The sequence below is a fragment of the Acanthopagrus latus genome, chromosome 12, assembly GCF_904848185.1.
Source record: "Acanthopagrus latus isolate v.2019 chromosome 12, fAcaLat1.1, whole genome shotgun sequence".
Taxonomy (NCBI): domain Eukaryota; kingdom Metazoa; phylum Chordata; class Actinopteri; order Spariformes; family Sparidae; genus Acanthopagrus; species Acanthopagrus latus.
In genome coordinates, this window is record NC_051050.1 from 5,861,313 (window position 1) to 5,878,034 (window position 16,722).

General features: G+C 38.5%; 1 protein-coding gene across 3 annotated transcripts in view; it reads left to right on the forward strand.

Annotated features, from left to right (window-relative positions):
* The window catches only part of si:ch211-196i2.1 (collagen alpha-1(I) chain), a 104,512-nt gene continuing 87,790 nt past the window's right edge, over positions 1–16,722 (forward strand). For 2 of the 3 annotated variants that reach the window (XM_037116558.1, XM_037116559.1), the window contains exon 1: positions 1–342. In XM_037116558.1, coding sequence (XP_036972453.1) covers positions 219–342 — 124 coding nt within the window. In that variant the 5' untranslated portion in view covers positions 1–218. The remainder of the gene's footprint in view (positions 343–16,722) is intronic. The other variant, XM_037116562.1, reaches the window with a different exon arrangement.

Here is a 16,722-nt window from a genome sequence, read left to right on the forward strand (position 1 = left end):
CTGCAGCAGTCTGAGGAGGAGGAGGAGAAGAGGTGAAAAGGATGAGCATTTAGGCTTCATCTCAGTCAAAGTTCAAGAAAAAGTGCCGTTCAACTATGTTCCTCACTTTGACTTTGAACTAATGAGAACCGCACTAGACTTGGCGTTTCATCCGGGACACACTGTGGCTCTCGTGTTTGTCTTTCAACGTTAATTACAAAAGTGATTAATCCGGGAAGATGTTCCGCCGGTTGTTAAAATGGACGCTTTGCCTCCTCGGGCTCATAACGACGAGCTCCACCTCACCTGACGATGCTACAGCGGACTTTGGAGGCGAGTCCGGCTCTGGGATGCTGTACCCAGGTAAGAGTGTTGTAACACCTGTGAAACCTAAGGTCAGTTGTCACTTAAGAATAAACGTGTTGTTGCCTTTCAGAAACTTTTTGAAAAAGTGCGTCACCTTTGGAAACGTTTCCTGTCTTGCTAATGTCAGTTCACACTTAAGCTTTCTAAGTTTAAGTTTCACCTTAAGTTTATTATTGAATTCATTTGAGTGAACAATTATCACAGAGTTTTCACCACCAACAGGGTTAAACTTGTCCACCGACTTGGCTTTGAAGTAAAATGACTGGCACACCAAATAAGTTCTAGCTTCTGTAATCCCCATTAGCTAGCTAACGTCAGTAGTTGGAAGCTGTGTTAGCCAACACCTTATAGGTCCATGGCCAACATTTTATTCGGTTTTCGGTGCCTGTTGCTGTGTAAACCAGGTTATGTGGTTCATAATCAAGCCTTACCTTTAATACATACTAATATCTCTTGCAAGCTTATACACAGAAATATCCAAGAAAATTTACTGCAGTGTAATTGAGTCAGGCTACACAACCTGTTGATAATGTATCATTATCGTGATATGTTGTTATCAATGTTTTTAACTTTGTTAGATCTGAGATATTGTTATATTGATATATGGCATGGAGGTTTGTCTTTTCCTGGTTTGAAAGCTTGTGTAACTGTAATGAGATGTCATTTTAAAGACTTTTTCCCCCATCATGTTATTATTATATCCACATTCCTGATGATTATTTATCAAAAAATCCAATTGTGGTGATGTTTTACCACACTTAAAACATTACCACAATAGGGCCAACTATAATATTGTCGCAGTATGAATGCGGTAATCTGATATATCATTTTGTCACCCAGTCCCAGCATTTCTGAAGTGCTTTTTAGGAGATTTCCAAATATTAAAATAAATATTGTGTATCATGACCCAAAAATAACACAACATTATTTTAAGGCCATTTGCCTGGCCCTAGGTCACATTATATCAAAGTCAGATTTGATCACCTGGGGCTCATTACATCGTTTGTTCAGTGCCATTAATGTCCAGAACAAACTCCAACCTCCACCTCTTATCAGCCGTCCCTCAGTAGCCTCAATCCAGCTTTGGACCTCTTAATATTTCCCTCTCACCACGCAGCCTGCTATGAATGTCAACACAACACACTTCTAGACTGAGTGGATAAGTTTGTTTGGCAAGCTGTGAAGACTAAATTCAGACCACATTGACACAATAAGACTGTTTTCCCTACAGGCCAATTGCTTTTGATGGTATTTTCTTCAATTACTTTAACAGCTTCTCGAAGAGAAAAACACACTAATTAAGAACTGTTTTTAGAGCACATTTGTCAGTCACATTTACAGCCTGCAGATGTTAATTCGCCATCGACAAGTCTCCTTATAAATTTGAAGCCCTTAAAACTAAAATCTCAGGTGTTACATTAATGTACCATTCATGCTGTAAAATGACTCACTGAATTTGCAACGATTAAAAGCCAAGAATGTATATTATTGTTGCTGTTTTTCCTCAGAATATAATACTTAATGATTACACATCACATTGCCATTGTCAGGGCTACCAAATCCATTAAATACGTTTGAGTCAAGATTAAATCTTCTTTGTAATCTCTAGTAGTAAATTCAAATCTAGACCAAAGGTTCTGACGTCTATCTACAGAGGACCACACACACTTTGATCGATAAGATTTCATTCACATGGCCCAAAAGAGGTGTTTAGACTTGCTGGATACACTATGCTCACAAAATGTTTTTACTTTGCATTACAAGTGTGGGAACTGAAGCCAGAAGTCATCTACCGTTATTCAATCAGATGGAATGCTTTTATTCTGCCAGGCAGACTTTTTTAATCACAACATTGTTTTCCATAGCCAGCTCTGTTGTCTCATCAGTGTTGTCAGCGTCTGGATCTCCATTGATTTATCAGGACTGTTGATACAGTGACAACAGTCACTGACAACAATGCTGTCTTTACATTGTGTTTCTGAGCTGTACTGGAGTTGTCTAAAACCAACCATAACTTGTTCAAATCAGCCCTAGATTGGTGCTCTGTCAGACACAGTGTGTCATGTGCGGAACAGCATTACTCTTTGTTTATTTTACAATTTGGTCTTGGTAGCATTTTGTCATTGCTATCAACTGCATGTTAGAACCACACAGCAGACCCAAACAAAGACGTCAGAGAGCAGAGGATCAGGAGAGAGTTTAGATTAGACCGGTGATGTGACAGACGAATCCTTCAACATATTGACTGAACTCAGCTTGTTCAATGTTTTCACTGTCTGAGTAGAGTTACTGTATAGACAGTAGAGCTTGAAAGCCCTGTGTAAACTTTGACTGGTTATCACTGAATGAACCAATGGTTATGTAATACCGCTGTCATAATCTGATTCCGTTTACTGTTGTTGTCGTTGTTGTTAGGTTTCCTCAGTTAAATCTGGCCTTGTTCCGCATGGCTGAGCTCATTTGGGAATTTGTGATTTCTGCAGAAACAATGAATTAACACCTGTGCGTGAGACAGTGCTGCAAGTGATTGTAAGTTTATCCCAGGCCAACTTCATATTGTGGAAAGCAATGTGGTGCTGCAGTGCTCAGGTTCTGGGGATATTCAAGGTTAATCTGTGCACAGTTGTTGGGTTTTTGTGTTGTCAATAAATTCATCAAAAGTTAAACAAACACAACAACAACAATGTTTATTGGCATCACTTTGTCTAAAAGATAAACATTATGTGTAGTTACAAAAACTGAGGTCCCAAAATGATTACAATGAACATGTTTACATGCAAACTAACAAACCAATAATTATCTGATTTATAGAGTTACCAGATTATTCAAGTGGTCATGTAAACAACATAATGCGATATGCTTTATCGGATAAAAGCCTTTGTTGGATTATGAAAATCAGATAAACAGCAAGCACCTAGTTTTTTGCCCAATATTCTGTTTTATTTTTCACATGTATAAAGTTAATCCAGTGTCTTTTGTTCTTTTACATGTGTGCATGTGTAAAAATGTAAATAAACCGGATGTTGTTAAAACGCAACATTTCTGCTCATATGCATAACACGGAAGAAGAGCGTGTTTTGCAAACCTAACAAATCCTGCATAAGGACAACCCTGACCAAATGGGACGCCATGATAAGTGATGTCATGTTGACAGGATGTTTTGTTTGTTTGTTTTTTTTAAGAAAAAGCAGTTTAATCTCATGTACTTAGAAAGAAATTCCACTTGACTGAATCATGTGAACCAGTTTTTACATTATTGCATTACTAAAGAACATGTTAACATGTCAAATCAGATTATTATCATAACCTGATTATTCCCAGTTATCTGATTATTGTGGTCATGTAAACGTTCTCAGTATGGCAAATGTCCTGACGAGGGCTGCAACTATCACTTATGTTATCAACTGATCTTCCAAATATTTTAGTTAGTTGTTTCATTTAGTCTATAAATTGCCCTGGATGTAAAAATGCACCCTTGAATTAAAACTACACAGATGTTCCTTATAACTTCCGCATTGTGGGGCCCATAGAGCTTATGCACCAAAGACATTCATCAGCTTGCCTTGCTCACTTCGCTTTAGCCCTTCTCTAGTATGAATGGGAATAAAAATACTTAATGGGACTGCTCTTTGTTACTTTCCAAATGTCATTGTACTGAACAGATCAAATTCTGATAGTGAAAGGTTTTACAGTAGTTTCTTTCACAATATATGGCAAAAAGTATGTTTGGGCCACTGTGCATCACTTGATGTTGCAATTACATGGTCTGGCCACTATTTCAGATTGGCTTTAAAACGTGGCTGTCTTCGTGGTGGCTTGTAAAATGTCAGAGAATTGTGACAAAAGCTCATCGCAGTTTCCCAGAGCCCAAAGTGACATCCTCAGATTGCTACTTTTGCCCAACCAAGTGCCCAAAACCCAAATAATCTAGTTACCAAGAAAGTGTCAAGGAAAAGCAGCAAATCCTTAGAATACAGAAGCAGAAACCAACAGCTTTTTGACATGTTTGCCTGAAAATGACTGAAACAATTAACTGACAATGTTAATAGTTGGAAATGTATTTTCTTTCGATTTTCAGTTTTATAAATCGAGTAGTCGTTGCAGCTTTAATGCTGACATTGAAACAATCAATTTGCTTGATACTGAAAGGGCTGCAGAATGTATTCTGTATTCTGTGTATTCTTGAGATTTTTGACCCAGCGAATTGGTTCACAGAGCCATGTGATACTTTATGTAAAGTTTAGGAAATAGTTCTTCAAGTTGGTAAGATCAACCAATTTTCTAAAAACCAATCCATCCTTGACATCATGGGACTATATTGCATTCTGTAATTGTAGTTTTCTGTCAGTGCCAAACTTAGAAAGTAAATTGGAAAATACATAAATGATATGTATTATCCAGGTCTATCACAGTAATAGCCTTGAAGAATAGCTGAAAGCATCTGTTCAATAGTACACACACACACACACACACACACACACACACACACACACACACACACACACACACACGTATGTATGTATGTATGTATGTATTATAATGTACTCTATTTGGGAGGTTTGAATTAAAGACAAGTGGAGGGACAAGGAGATCCCACTACTGTCCTACTTAGTTGCACAAGAGTCTCTGACCTTCATATTTGGACCATCTCTGAGTGCAATGAATCACAATACAGTACATGAAGCATTCCTTTTCACTCAGGTTTGATGAAGTGCATTAATTTACACTATGACATTTGACCTAAAATTCCTCTGCAGGTGATTTTTCCTTTCTACTGTCATAATTTTCTGTCAAACCAGCTCTTATTTGACTTTGAAGTCTGAGATGCAAATTCATAAAGAATGAATTGCACGTCATCTGCACTGTCTCAGGAAGGTCTGATTTCCCTCTGGGGAACGGTAGGAGGTTATCTTCATCACAGTCATCATCGTCATATATCTTCATCTTTTCCTTGTACTTCTAATGATATTACAGTACAAACACACTCAAAGCTTTGCAGCTAAGTGCAATTTGCCCTTGTTTTTCATCTGATTGAATTTTTCCATGTGGCCAAGTATAACTTACACTCTGCAAAAGTTGCACAATATTTTTGCGGATTCACTCCTGACTATAGAGTGCAGGATGCACCATTCAGTCTAGAACTGAAAAGAACACTTAGTACAATCCTTTAATTCCATCTGCAATGAATGATTATGGGTGCATTTGCCTGCCTGTAGCTCTGCGCTCTTTTGACTTTAGCTTCAGGTGTTTCTGTCATTTTCAATCCATCCTTTTATCCATCCATCTTTCCAGTCAGACATATCATAGCTGTGATATGTGACTGCCATATGTCAGTGATAGCTTGCTGTAACCTGTGACCCAACGAGATGGGTATCGCTAGAGCACAGTATGCAGAACAGCTGTTGAGAAGAGTCTTGTGATGTTTGAAAGTGGTTTGCGTGTGTCTGATTGTCTCCATCCCTCTCTGTATCACCCATCCACTCACCAAAGTGCTGCCCCAGCGCTAAGGAACTCTCCTCAGAAGTGGAAATTGCTGACAAACCTCTTGACCCTCTGTCTGGGAGTGTCAGTGGAGTCTTTTCATGTTTCTCATGCACTTTGGGAATTTGGGAAGGGATCATTTCAGGTACATAGATAGCTTTAATCCCCTTTTTTTTGCCTACAATCAAATATACAGTGGATGGTACAAATGTGCTTTAGATTGTCCCTCTTAAAAATGACATGACATTTGAGTGGAACATGGTCACAAGAAGATTATTTCTGAGTGAATTTATTTGGGATCTCGACTAAAACTGTTATACAATTTAGTTGAAAATGTGATTTACATGAAATTATCAGCAGCATTTTTTTTTTCAAAAGAAAGCTCTTGTTTGATGACTCAGTCACTGATTATGAATTATTCTTTTGGGGTCTGGATAAAATCAAACAATGCAAAGTATAAATGGAAGAATAATCAGTAACACAATGAATTGTTAGTTGTAGCTCTAAACCTGAACTTAATCCCACCAGTCATCACTTGCATTCATGGTCTCAAGAGGATGAATCCTTTTCTAGTGATGCTTTGACTTTTCCTCTAGGGTCAACATTGCTAGAGCTGCTAATCAACAATTAATTGATTAATCAAAACTTGATCAAAAGAAATTTATTTCATTGAAAATGAAGAGTGTTTGGGTTTAGTTGGTTTGACAGTAAAATCAATTTTAAAGATTTAATTTGGGCTCTGGGAAATTGTTTAGATTATTAACAATTTCTGACACTATGGATTAAACAGTGTATCGATTAATCATGAGAATAATCATCAGAATAGTGGATAGTGAAAATAATTGCTAGTTGCAGCTCTTATTATTGCAGATATACAAGTTATTAATGTTAGCTCCACTCTAATGAGCAGCAGCCTTTAAAGTTTAAAGATTAGATGTTCAGTCATGTGTTTTTCTTTTCTGCGTCCTGGATGCATTCAGTAATTGGACCTCACACTGAACTTAAATCTCTTTATCAAAAAGGTGTTTCCTTATCTACAAATGTGATAATCAGATTAGGATAAAACACTCTGTTAAAAGAGTTATCAAAAAGTCTGGCAGCCACCAACTGTTTTTCTCGCACACTCTCTGTATCAAGAACCGTCTTCATTCAGTTCATTCTGGTGCTCTTTGCAACACTTACGTCACATCACAAAGCCCTCGAGTCAAGTCAGATCAAAGCATAGCACTGGCCGACCATGTCACTGACACACTCATGCTCTTCCATCAGGCTGAGCTCATGATGTCATTGCCAATATAATGCCAGATCTATAAGCAGGCGTCTGCATCCAATGAAACGTGATCTTGGTCCTGAGTGCTTGGTGAGTCCTGATCTGGAGCCCATTAGCCAGCTTTAACCAGGCAGAGGCCCACATGCTGTGGCGTGCGTGGTGTAAAATTCCCTCGAATATACAAAGGGTCAGCGGTCTGGTTCTGGGTGTGGAGTGGGTTACAGCTTGTGGTTAGCTTTGTGTGAACAAAAGCGGGTGGAGAGGGCTAGGTGCAAACCACATGTTGGACCAGAACCTTCTTCCTTGTCTGTAATCTCTTCTCAAGTCAACTGGAACCAGATGGTAGATCAAGTGGGTTGATAGTGTTTAGACGAAGCTCCTCAGATGTTTGGAGTTAAAGATGAATTCAAGAAAGGGCTTTTTATGATTGTTTTTTTTTTACATTTACAACGTTACCTCAGTGACCACTTTGTAGTGTTGTTTCTCAGTATGTCTCCCGTCATTCAGTGACCACAAAGAGCCTGCAGACACATTACAGCCTGCAGGACACACAGACATAGATTTATGTGGAAAAGTGCAATTTAATGATCTGGTATTCTGTCCTAAGCTGTGTGTTTTGTGGTTTAGCTTCAGCTAAAGTGTTGACACACGTAGTTGTGTCATTTCTCTGTGTAGCGTTTGTACATTTTTGTAGCTTGCAAATGATAAACACCTGCCTTGTAGTGTTGAATAAAAGTGCTGATGGACAGCCTGCATCTGGTGTCACAGGTAGTTCCTGCTCAACCCTCAAGCAGTAATGTTTTGTTTTTATAGCTTGTTTGCATATGACGTCATATTAAACTGTTGCTGAGGTGCAAACTACAGATGGAGGGCAGGTAGTAATTTATATACATCTAGTGATAGACAGGGTTCCTTGTTGATAGGGAGCCCTTGGGAAATTTGTTTTCAGTATGTATAATGTCTACATAATGTTAATTGATATATTGTTAGTTTAAAGACATGGATCACAGCAATGTAAGGCTTGATTTTCCACAGTAGCATGGTATTTAACATCATGGTATGAACACATTTCATGCAGTTTTTAATAATTGATATTAATGGTAAAGGTACTGTTTTGTTTAAGGGAGTTGTGTTTTTTTAGTAGTCTTCTCATTGTGCTTTTTCACATATTTGGGATTAAGGTCTTTTATTTTGTCATGTATTGCGTCTTTGTTGCCTCCAGACAATGGTTATGAGCAAAGGACTCAGTAACAGAAATTGGCATGAGTCTGGCTGAGTGTCTTCAATCTTGGCAGGTGTGCAGACTTAAATCTGGTGCACATTGGTGTCTAATAGCAGAGCTTGACTTTATTTGGCAGCCATTTGCCCAGTGGGACACATTTAAACTATCATATTATTGTAATTCATCATTAAAAAAAGTCTCCTGGTGGAGCCAGGAGGCCAGTTTTAACTGCTGCAGCTGTGACATGTGTAACTGCCTTAATACGCTTGTGTTCCACAAAATATATGCCAGGTGATGCAATGTTTTTTCATACCAGTGCGTGACACACACAGTGCACACACACACTTAATACCCGTCTTTGCCACAAACTCTAGTGTTTTACCTCATAGTACAGGAACTTTTACCTGCCACATAAAAATTAAGCACATTTTCTAAAAAAGTTCAGTTAATTGTCAAAGACTAATCACAAACCTTGGCTCTCACATAGATGCTGAGAAGCACACAAACTGTTCTGCTGACCATCTGCTTTTTCATTGACCTGTGTGTGACATCAACAAGGTGCACTGCATGGTAAAATAAACAGTGCAGTACTCTGGCTTTCCCAATAATATGTAACATGCCTGTCATGCACCTTTTCAATGACCTGCAAAGGTGAAACACCTGGTTAAATGGCAAAAATATATCAAACAAAACATACATTTTTATTTTTTATATTGAAATTGAAGCTACTCGAAGATACTTTTGATCAGATTGACCCAGTGCCACTTTTTTCATTTTATTTTTGTATTATTATTTATAACCATGAATATTGTACTAAAGAGATTATGGCTTCTGCATTTTTTCTTAATGCTTTAATTAGCTTTGTATAATTTATTTTAGCTTTGCAAGATAAGGCTTGTATACGTAATGATGTCCGTCTGTTACTGTTACTGAAAGTGCAGTACTAAAGTGTTTACAAAATAAACTTCACTTGTAATGTTTTGATTAAAAAATGTGTTATTCGTTTAAGCATTAACATTCACAAAGTAGATAAATGCTGGAGCTAAAGTGTATTTAGTGGCAAAGCACAGCACCTCACTGCTATCAAAGTCAGTACATAAAAACAGTGACAGGGTATGTGAAGTTAAGTGAATGTAGATGCTTGCGATGTGCTGGCGATGGCTGAGGCAGACACACTTGGGTTTGGGGACTGTAATACATCAAACACAACACACTTGTTCACATTAATGCCATGCTACCTTAAATGTCTTTTCAGATTTGATGTGCAATCTGACTTGCTGCTAATTATCTTCCCACATGCATTGCACTTTGCCTTTTTTTTCTTTTACAAAGTGAAGCCACACTTTTGACCACTTTCCGTTGTCCAATTTTTGCACTGTAACTGCTGCTGTGACAAGCTAGTCATGGAAGCTATCTCTTTAGCTCGCTTTTTGTGTTGATGTGTGACGTAAGAGGTTCTGACTCCTGGCAAATGAAAGGTCCTGGAACGTATCCAGACATGCCATGGCCTTGAAGATATATGTAGCCTTTGTTTATACTATTTCATTTTGATGTCCCGTTTAGCAACCGATCAGCGGAACCAACATTTTTCTTCTTTTTTTTTTTTTTTTTTTTTACTGGTACCCAGTACTTGGCATTAAGTACCTGGTTCTAATTTGGAACTGAGTTTTGGTTCCCAACCCTACTGACTCAACACACTTACACAGTAAAATATAGTATCTGTGCTTTTAGTCTTCAATGTTATACTTGAATGTTCACCAGAACAGTATGCTGTAAAGTTAAAATGTTATCACAGTAAGGAAACAACATGCTGAACTTGGGATTTCTTCAACTCACATTCATCTCATCTCCTGTTGTGAGATGAAAGCCTTTGTACCAGGTCCCTGATAAATGTAATAAACTAAATGGTTAAACTTTTTGGTCGTGGCATGCGAATAATTATTTTTTTTTACATTTACTGCTTGGGAGCCTACCTTGTCCAACATGGTCTCTGAAAGAAATGAACTGTTTAACCTGCTTGATGAAATAATAGGATCTGTAGGTTAAATGAACAGTGAGATTGGTTAAAATGAATGGCCCTCGACATGTTCATAAACATCTTCGATGATAGACGTGCAGATTCTTATCTTTAGTGGTTTGATTGAACTTGGCATTTGTTCTGAGGGGACAACTGTGTTATGAGAAACAGAAGTCAAGTAGATCTTACATGGCACCACCAGAGGAAAGATTAGTTTTCTTTTTCTTGACATTTCTGTGGGTAAACCATGTCATCAATTTTGAATTCTTATCAGCCACTATTTGTCAGGACCCATTCGACCTGTTCAGCTTTTGTTTACTTTAACGTGATTGATTTGTTTTGAGGTCTGGGCTCACTTTAGTGTCTCACCTTTGCTACTTGCATTTTAGTCTAGACCTCTCAAGGTTAATTCAACTGTACTCAAGCCCTGGAGGATTTGTGTCTGAGAAAAAGGCTGGCGTTTTTTCCTTTATTCATTGCCTGCATGGCACTGTGCCACTCTGATCAAAACAGTTCCCCTCAAAAAGGGACATGAACAACCTTTGTGCTGAAAGAGTATGCTGAACATGTGGCCAACATGCAGGTATGAAGGTAATAATTAGTGCCACGGCTTGACCAATGTCACAGTCATAAAAACACAGCAACACAATCTACGGTATTGATTCACACTTTTTAAAATGAAATTCAAACATACTTGAAACATTTATTTACAATTAGTTTTTTAAAATAACCTCAAAGACTCAATAAAATAATCACTTGGTAAAAGGATTTTTTATTTTTTATTTTTTGCAGGAGGTTTGAATCTTTCATTCACAATGCCACATCACAGTACAGTACAACCTCGTACTACAGTAGTTGCCACACAAAAGATTCAAAGAAACAACCTGCCTGTCATCATGGTCACTTCTATTAGCATTAAATATTAGTTGTAGCTATTATCCTATTTGTGTAACTAGAAATCTGATTCTTTGTCTTTCATCTCTACAATGACCTCATATAATGGCACTGTCTTTAGCTTTACAGTACATGTAGACATGTACATGATGACAAAATAGGCTGTTGAACAATGAACAATGGAAAGACATTTCGGATGCACACAATGCAACTGCTTGTACTTCTTTCAGCCTCTCTGTCTGCAGTGCATTCTCAAGAGACATGAGCGTGTACATCTGAAGACTGACATGTTACAGATAAAGGCTCAGGCAGCTGCATTCCTGTCACACATTTTACAAGCTTAATTTACATACATATTAACCCTTGTCACACACATATTAGCAGACTGAAGAAAGGACAGGATGCCTGTCATTTTTTGAATTAAACCAACACGGAGGAGTTAAGAAAGGTCAAATGCAGTTGTCCTTTGATGCACAGTATCTGCAAGCCATAGTGCTCTTTTTCACACACATTGTAAAGGACTGTGGCTCTCCAATTCTCTACAGTATGTTGTCAAATATTTAATGAGCTATTTGGACTTAGATGAGTAAAATGCATCAAAACAGATTACATACACCAAAATAATTCATTATTGGGAATTAACTATTATAGCCAGTCAACAACATCATAAAGTAACAGTGGATTCTAGTATGTCAGTTCTGTGCCAACACTAAACATTCCCAAGAACTTCAAACATATGATTGTGTAAAGGCCCCCACGCACTGCCCAGACTCAAACCAACAGCCAACTGTCTTTGTCCATCCACTCTGCTGCCTCTTGTCTGACCTGTTTGGCAGAAAAGTTGCAGTGGACACACCGCTTCGACGTGCTCCCAGCTCCACAGAAGCGTGGACATTCTGCGCTTGCGCGAGATGCAGTAAGCGGGTGGCACTTGTAAAAGACGCTGGACTAGAGGGTTATGCACGCAACTCTCTTTACTTTAGATCAAAACAAAACTTAACTATTTCAGACAAAAACAGCTGCATACTAAACATGCAGAACACAGATTAATTCGTCCTGAAAGGACATAACAGCTAACAGTATTCCGCCCCTCCCACACACTGCGATGATTCACTAGCACACAGGCAATCAGAGAATCCAATGGCTCAGACGGCTGACAGCCAACCTCCTCAGACTTTGCATGTTGAATCGGAGCAGACAACGACCGCGTGGCTCCAAAAGCTTCCAGCGCAGCTGAACACACTGAACAGATTTATTCCCGACCTCGTCCAAGTCTCCCCAAACGTTTCAGACGTCTAACGGTTGGGCCGTTGTGTTCCTGCCTTAAGTGACCAATCATACTGTTGATGCTGATTGTTGCTAGAAATGTCCCACTAGCAAAACCATTGTTTTCCTTTGGTGCAATGTGCCCGACTTGCAATTACAAGAGTGACACACAAAAAGTGATGTTTTTCCATTAATCACAATTATTTGCTTGGTTACATATGCATTTTTCTATTCAAATCAGGGTCCCCGCAGATCCTTAAAAAGTCTTACATTTATTTATCTAAATTAATGGCCTTGAAAAGTCTTAAATTCATTTAAATCTCTTAAAATGTCAAAATCGCTATTTATAAAACACTAAGGCTCGACACAACTTGAAACTTTGCATGGAGGATCACCAGGGTCTCTACACATGAACTTGAGCATTGAGAACTTCGTTTGTGTACACAGAGTTTACCAAAAGAAGGTTTCTGAACAACTCACGTTAGCAGTTGTGTTTTCTGCTCACCACCGTCCTGTTGCCTCCGAAGGTGGAGCACTACTGTCATCTGGCAACAACTATCCACGCGAGATCTCACATGACTTTTGATTTTAGTATTGTTTCTCATATGAGGCTCCATTTTCAACTTCATATTCAATATTGTTTCACCTTAACTCTCTTCCATGTTACGTGGCATTCGGAGAGCGACACGTCTTGGAAAACACAACTGCTTACGTGAGTTGTTGAGTTGTTTTTAGTAAACTCTCTGTACACAAACAGCATTCTCAATGCTTGAGCTCATGTGTAGAGAATGTGGTGATAGTGCGAGCAAAATTTCATGTTATGTTGAACCTTCTTAGTGTTTTAAAGATAGTGATTTTGATGCTAACAAAGCATTTTCCCCAAGCACTCCATTAAAAATTATTTTGACCCGAAAACGAAAATACGTTTAATATGCTTTCATCGTAATTATGCTTTTAAATAAGCGTTTGACTTGGACACACTCACAAAAAGACCCTAGGTTGCATTTTGGCGAGAGTTTCACTTAAACTTCCATTTGAAGTGGCATTAAAGAGGTTTTAAAAAGTCCAATATTTAACTTGCTGAAACCTGCAGATACCCTGTAAAATACATGCTGTTTTGTTCAGTGTACTTTTCCAAGGTGTTTTTGAAGCTGCTGTACCTGTAGCGACAAGTCTCTGTGAACGACCCCTAACACCACCAGAGATACTGGTGTTAGCTACCTCAGTGGAAGCTGCACTATAAAAAAATAGTCTGACATTGTCTCACTGCTCATTTCATTACTTTGGCCAACTATCTTTCCAGTTTTTTAATAAAATAATGGGTGCTTCTTGGATAGATGCCTACTTGGATAACTGCCTCGGTGTATAAAATCAATTCCGATCCATCTTTATCATTGTGTTCTTGTCTCTGTGTTTTTCCTTCTTAAGTGAAGTGAGGATAACCTGGTTCTCGTGACCCAGCTCTGTTCTCATCTCTGCTGATTAGCTTAGAGTGACGTAATCTGCTGTGGTCGGTGCTGCTGACAGACATCAGGAGAAAACCACCAGTATCTGTGCTGCTGGCGCCCTTACAAACAGGCATATGCTTGTCAGGATGTCTGAGGGTGGCTGTCACTACAGTGTTGCAGGGCTGAGACTTTTTGTACATGGGGTTTCCATCAGTCAATGCAGGTCAGTCTGAGGACATGCTGAACGTGAAAGCTAATTTTCCAGCGTTCATGAGTCTCTGTCAGAATGACTGCCCATTACACATTACAGAGTCCAATCTATCATCCTCGAAAACAAGCATTTTCAGCATGTCAACAGTTTAACATCATTGACAGCAATGAAGAATAACATGAAACTGACAAAAACAGTAGCTTTTGCACTTAGATTAGAGAGTGTTGCAAAACAAACATAGACCTGACCCCTACATTGCAGGCTTAACTTTTAAATTTTTTAATTAAGTTTTCAGAGGTCTCATGCTGAGGCATATCTCCTCACCGCATTACATAAAGAACAGATAGTATGGCATGAAAGCTGACTTTTTATTGTCAACATTAATATGCATTCTAGTTTTCCACCATTATTCAGAATATGACAATACGTAGTTTTATCTTTTCTGACAAAGCTGGCAACGATATCAAATGTTTGATGCCTCGAAATATGTGCTGGGACCCTGTTTCTAATGTTGCTGAAGTTTGGTGCTGTTCTGAGCATTATTTGTGGCTTTTTGATGGCGATTTATACTTGGATCCATTTGCTGCAGTGTATTGTTGTTGTGCGGTTGTTTCTGAGGATGCTAAAACTACGTAAGCTAGCAGTCCGCAAACTTTATCTCTCGAGGGGGGGTCGTACTAGGTGTCAAGGTGTGTTAGACTATGGATTAAACTTACACTGGAATATCCCTTTAAGCATTGTATCTGCAGGTTTTAGGAAATGCAGAAATATCATAACTCAAACCTTTTCTTTTTCAAGAAGGTAGTTGAAGGAACAAAGGTGAAAGGCTGTGGTTTGCACAGTGGAACTAGAATTCTCTCGCTGACAATTCTTATTCCCAAAATCTTATTTTGACGCAAATGGGCAATAGTAGTAGGATGTCTTCTTAATATGGGGAAAAAATAGAATATTTTGTGCATGTAAATGTATTCAGTGTGATGTTACGCTTTTATCAACACCATTAAGGCTCACCCCCACACTGATACGTCCTCTCAGCCAGTCTGTGTTTTACTGGAGACTTGGAGTAACCAACTCAACTGAGGGGTCAGGTTCCATACAGCAAAGAGCTATTTAAAAGAGATGAATGAGTCTTGTAAAGTGCTTTACAAGAGTTTTTCACACACACTTTAATGACTTTGTCAATATAACTATGGTGTTTTCTTAACCCTTCCACTGTGGTCAGCTCAACAGTGATGACCTTAACATGACAGGGCAGTGGTCATGAGGGCACTGAAGGCTTATGAAGTCATGAGATGTCAGTAGGCTCATGTCTGGCCCATCTGTCTGGAATCTTTTACTCTTTCTCATATTTATTCAACTTTAATTCACAAAGTAAACCCTGATGAGATTGAATAACAAGCAGCACCTCTGTGAGCCCGTACACTGGTGCTCTGAGGTAAATGCTTCCATCATCAGACAATGAATGTGACATCCTCCTGTTTAACAGTTGTGTTGATGTTTTCAATCTTATTTCAGTGTGTTCGTGTGCCACTAACTGCGAATTAGCATTAGATACACAGGCTAATGTTAATGTCATGAGTTTTTAAGGTATTTGGTCATAAATCAAAGACATTGTTAGACTGTGTGGAAACATGAATGTCTGCAACTTTAAGACATTTTACTGCAATCCACAAGCATCACCCTCATCATGGAGATAGAGGAAGCTTCAATGAATCATCAGTATCAGTAGGATTAATTATCTGGTAACCATGAATATCTGTACACAATTTGATACCAATCCATCCCGCCGATGTTGAGACAATTCTCGAAAATATGAAAAATGTTAAATGCTGGATAGGTGAAAATGGATTGATTAATACTGCTAGTGTGGATCATTGTTACTATGGTGAGAAAGTCCTTTAAAGTTTATGCTGATTTAACCTTCTTTAAACATGCCTGTTGTTGTTCAAAAATGCCTGTTGTTGTTGTTCAAACAACCTTGAATATCAACTGCACATGTTGTACGTAAGTTTTCACCTGACAGCAGTATTATAGTTTAATTTGACCCAGATAAGGTCTATGTTTAACATAATTCTGGAATGTTGCCACATGAAGACAAATACTTTGCAGCACAGATGTCTTACTGTTTGTACAGAGGTGACAGGTGGACAGTGGTGGGACCCATACACTGAGAGGCCTGGATCATATTCAGTTTGTCAGTCTGAAAACTTTCATGCTCCAGCTCGCATAGAAGGCCCTAAATCAGGTTGCGTACATAGAAATGTAACACAAACCATATACATTATCAGTTATGTAATTTGGAAACTCTGAACTGTTATCCTACTGAGGTTCATGGTGTTATATTCCACAGGTAACAACAACAATCATGAAAATAAATCAGCAAACCTTAGGGAGCCGTAGCTTAAAAATCTATTTAATTATGTTGAGAGAGTGTTTGACATTGATATGAATGTTTTCTCTGGAAATAAAGTGGCCTCTTTTAGGTGGATTTTTTTTCTCATCCCTTGATTATCTCATAGTGGGTACTGGGATCTGGTGGTTTGTCTTCTGTCCAACACACCTTGTTTT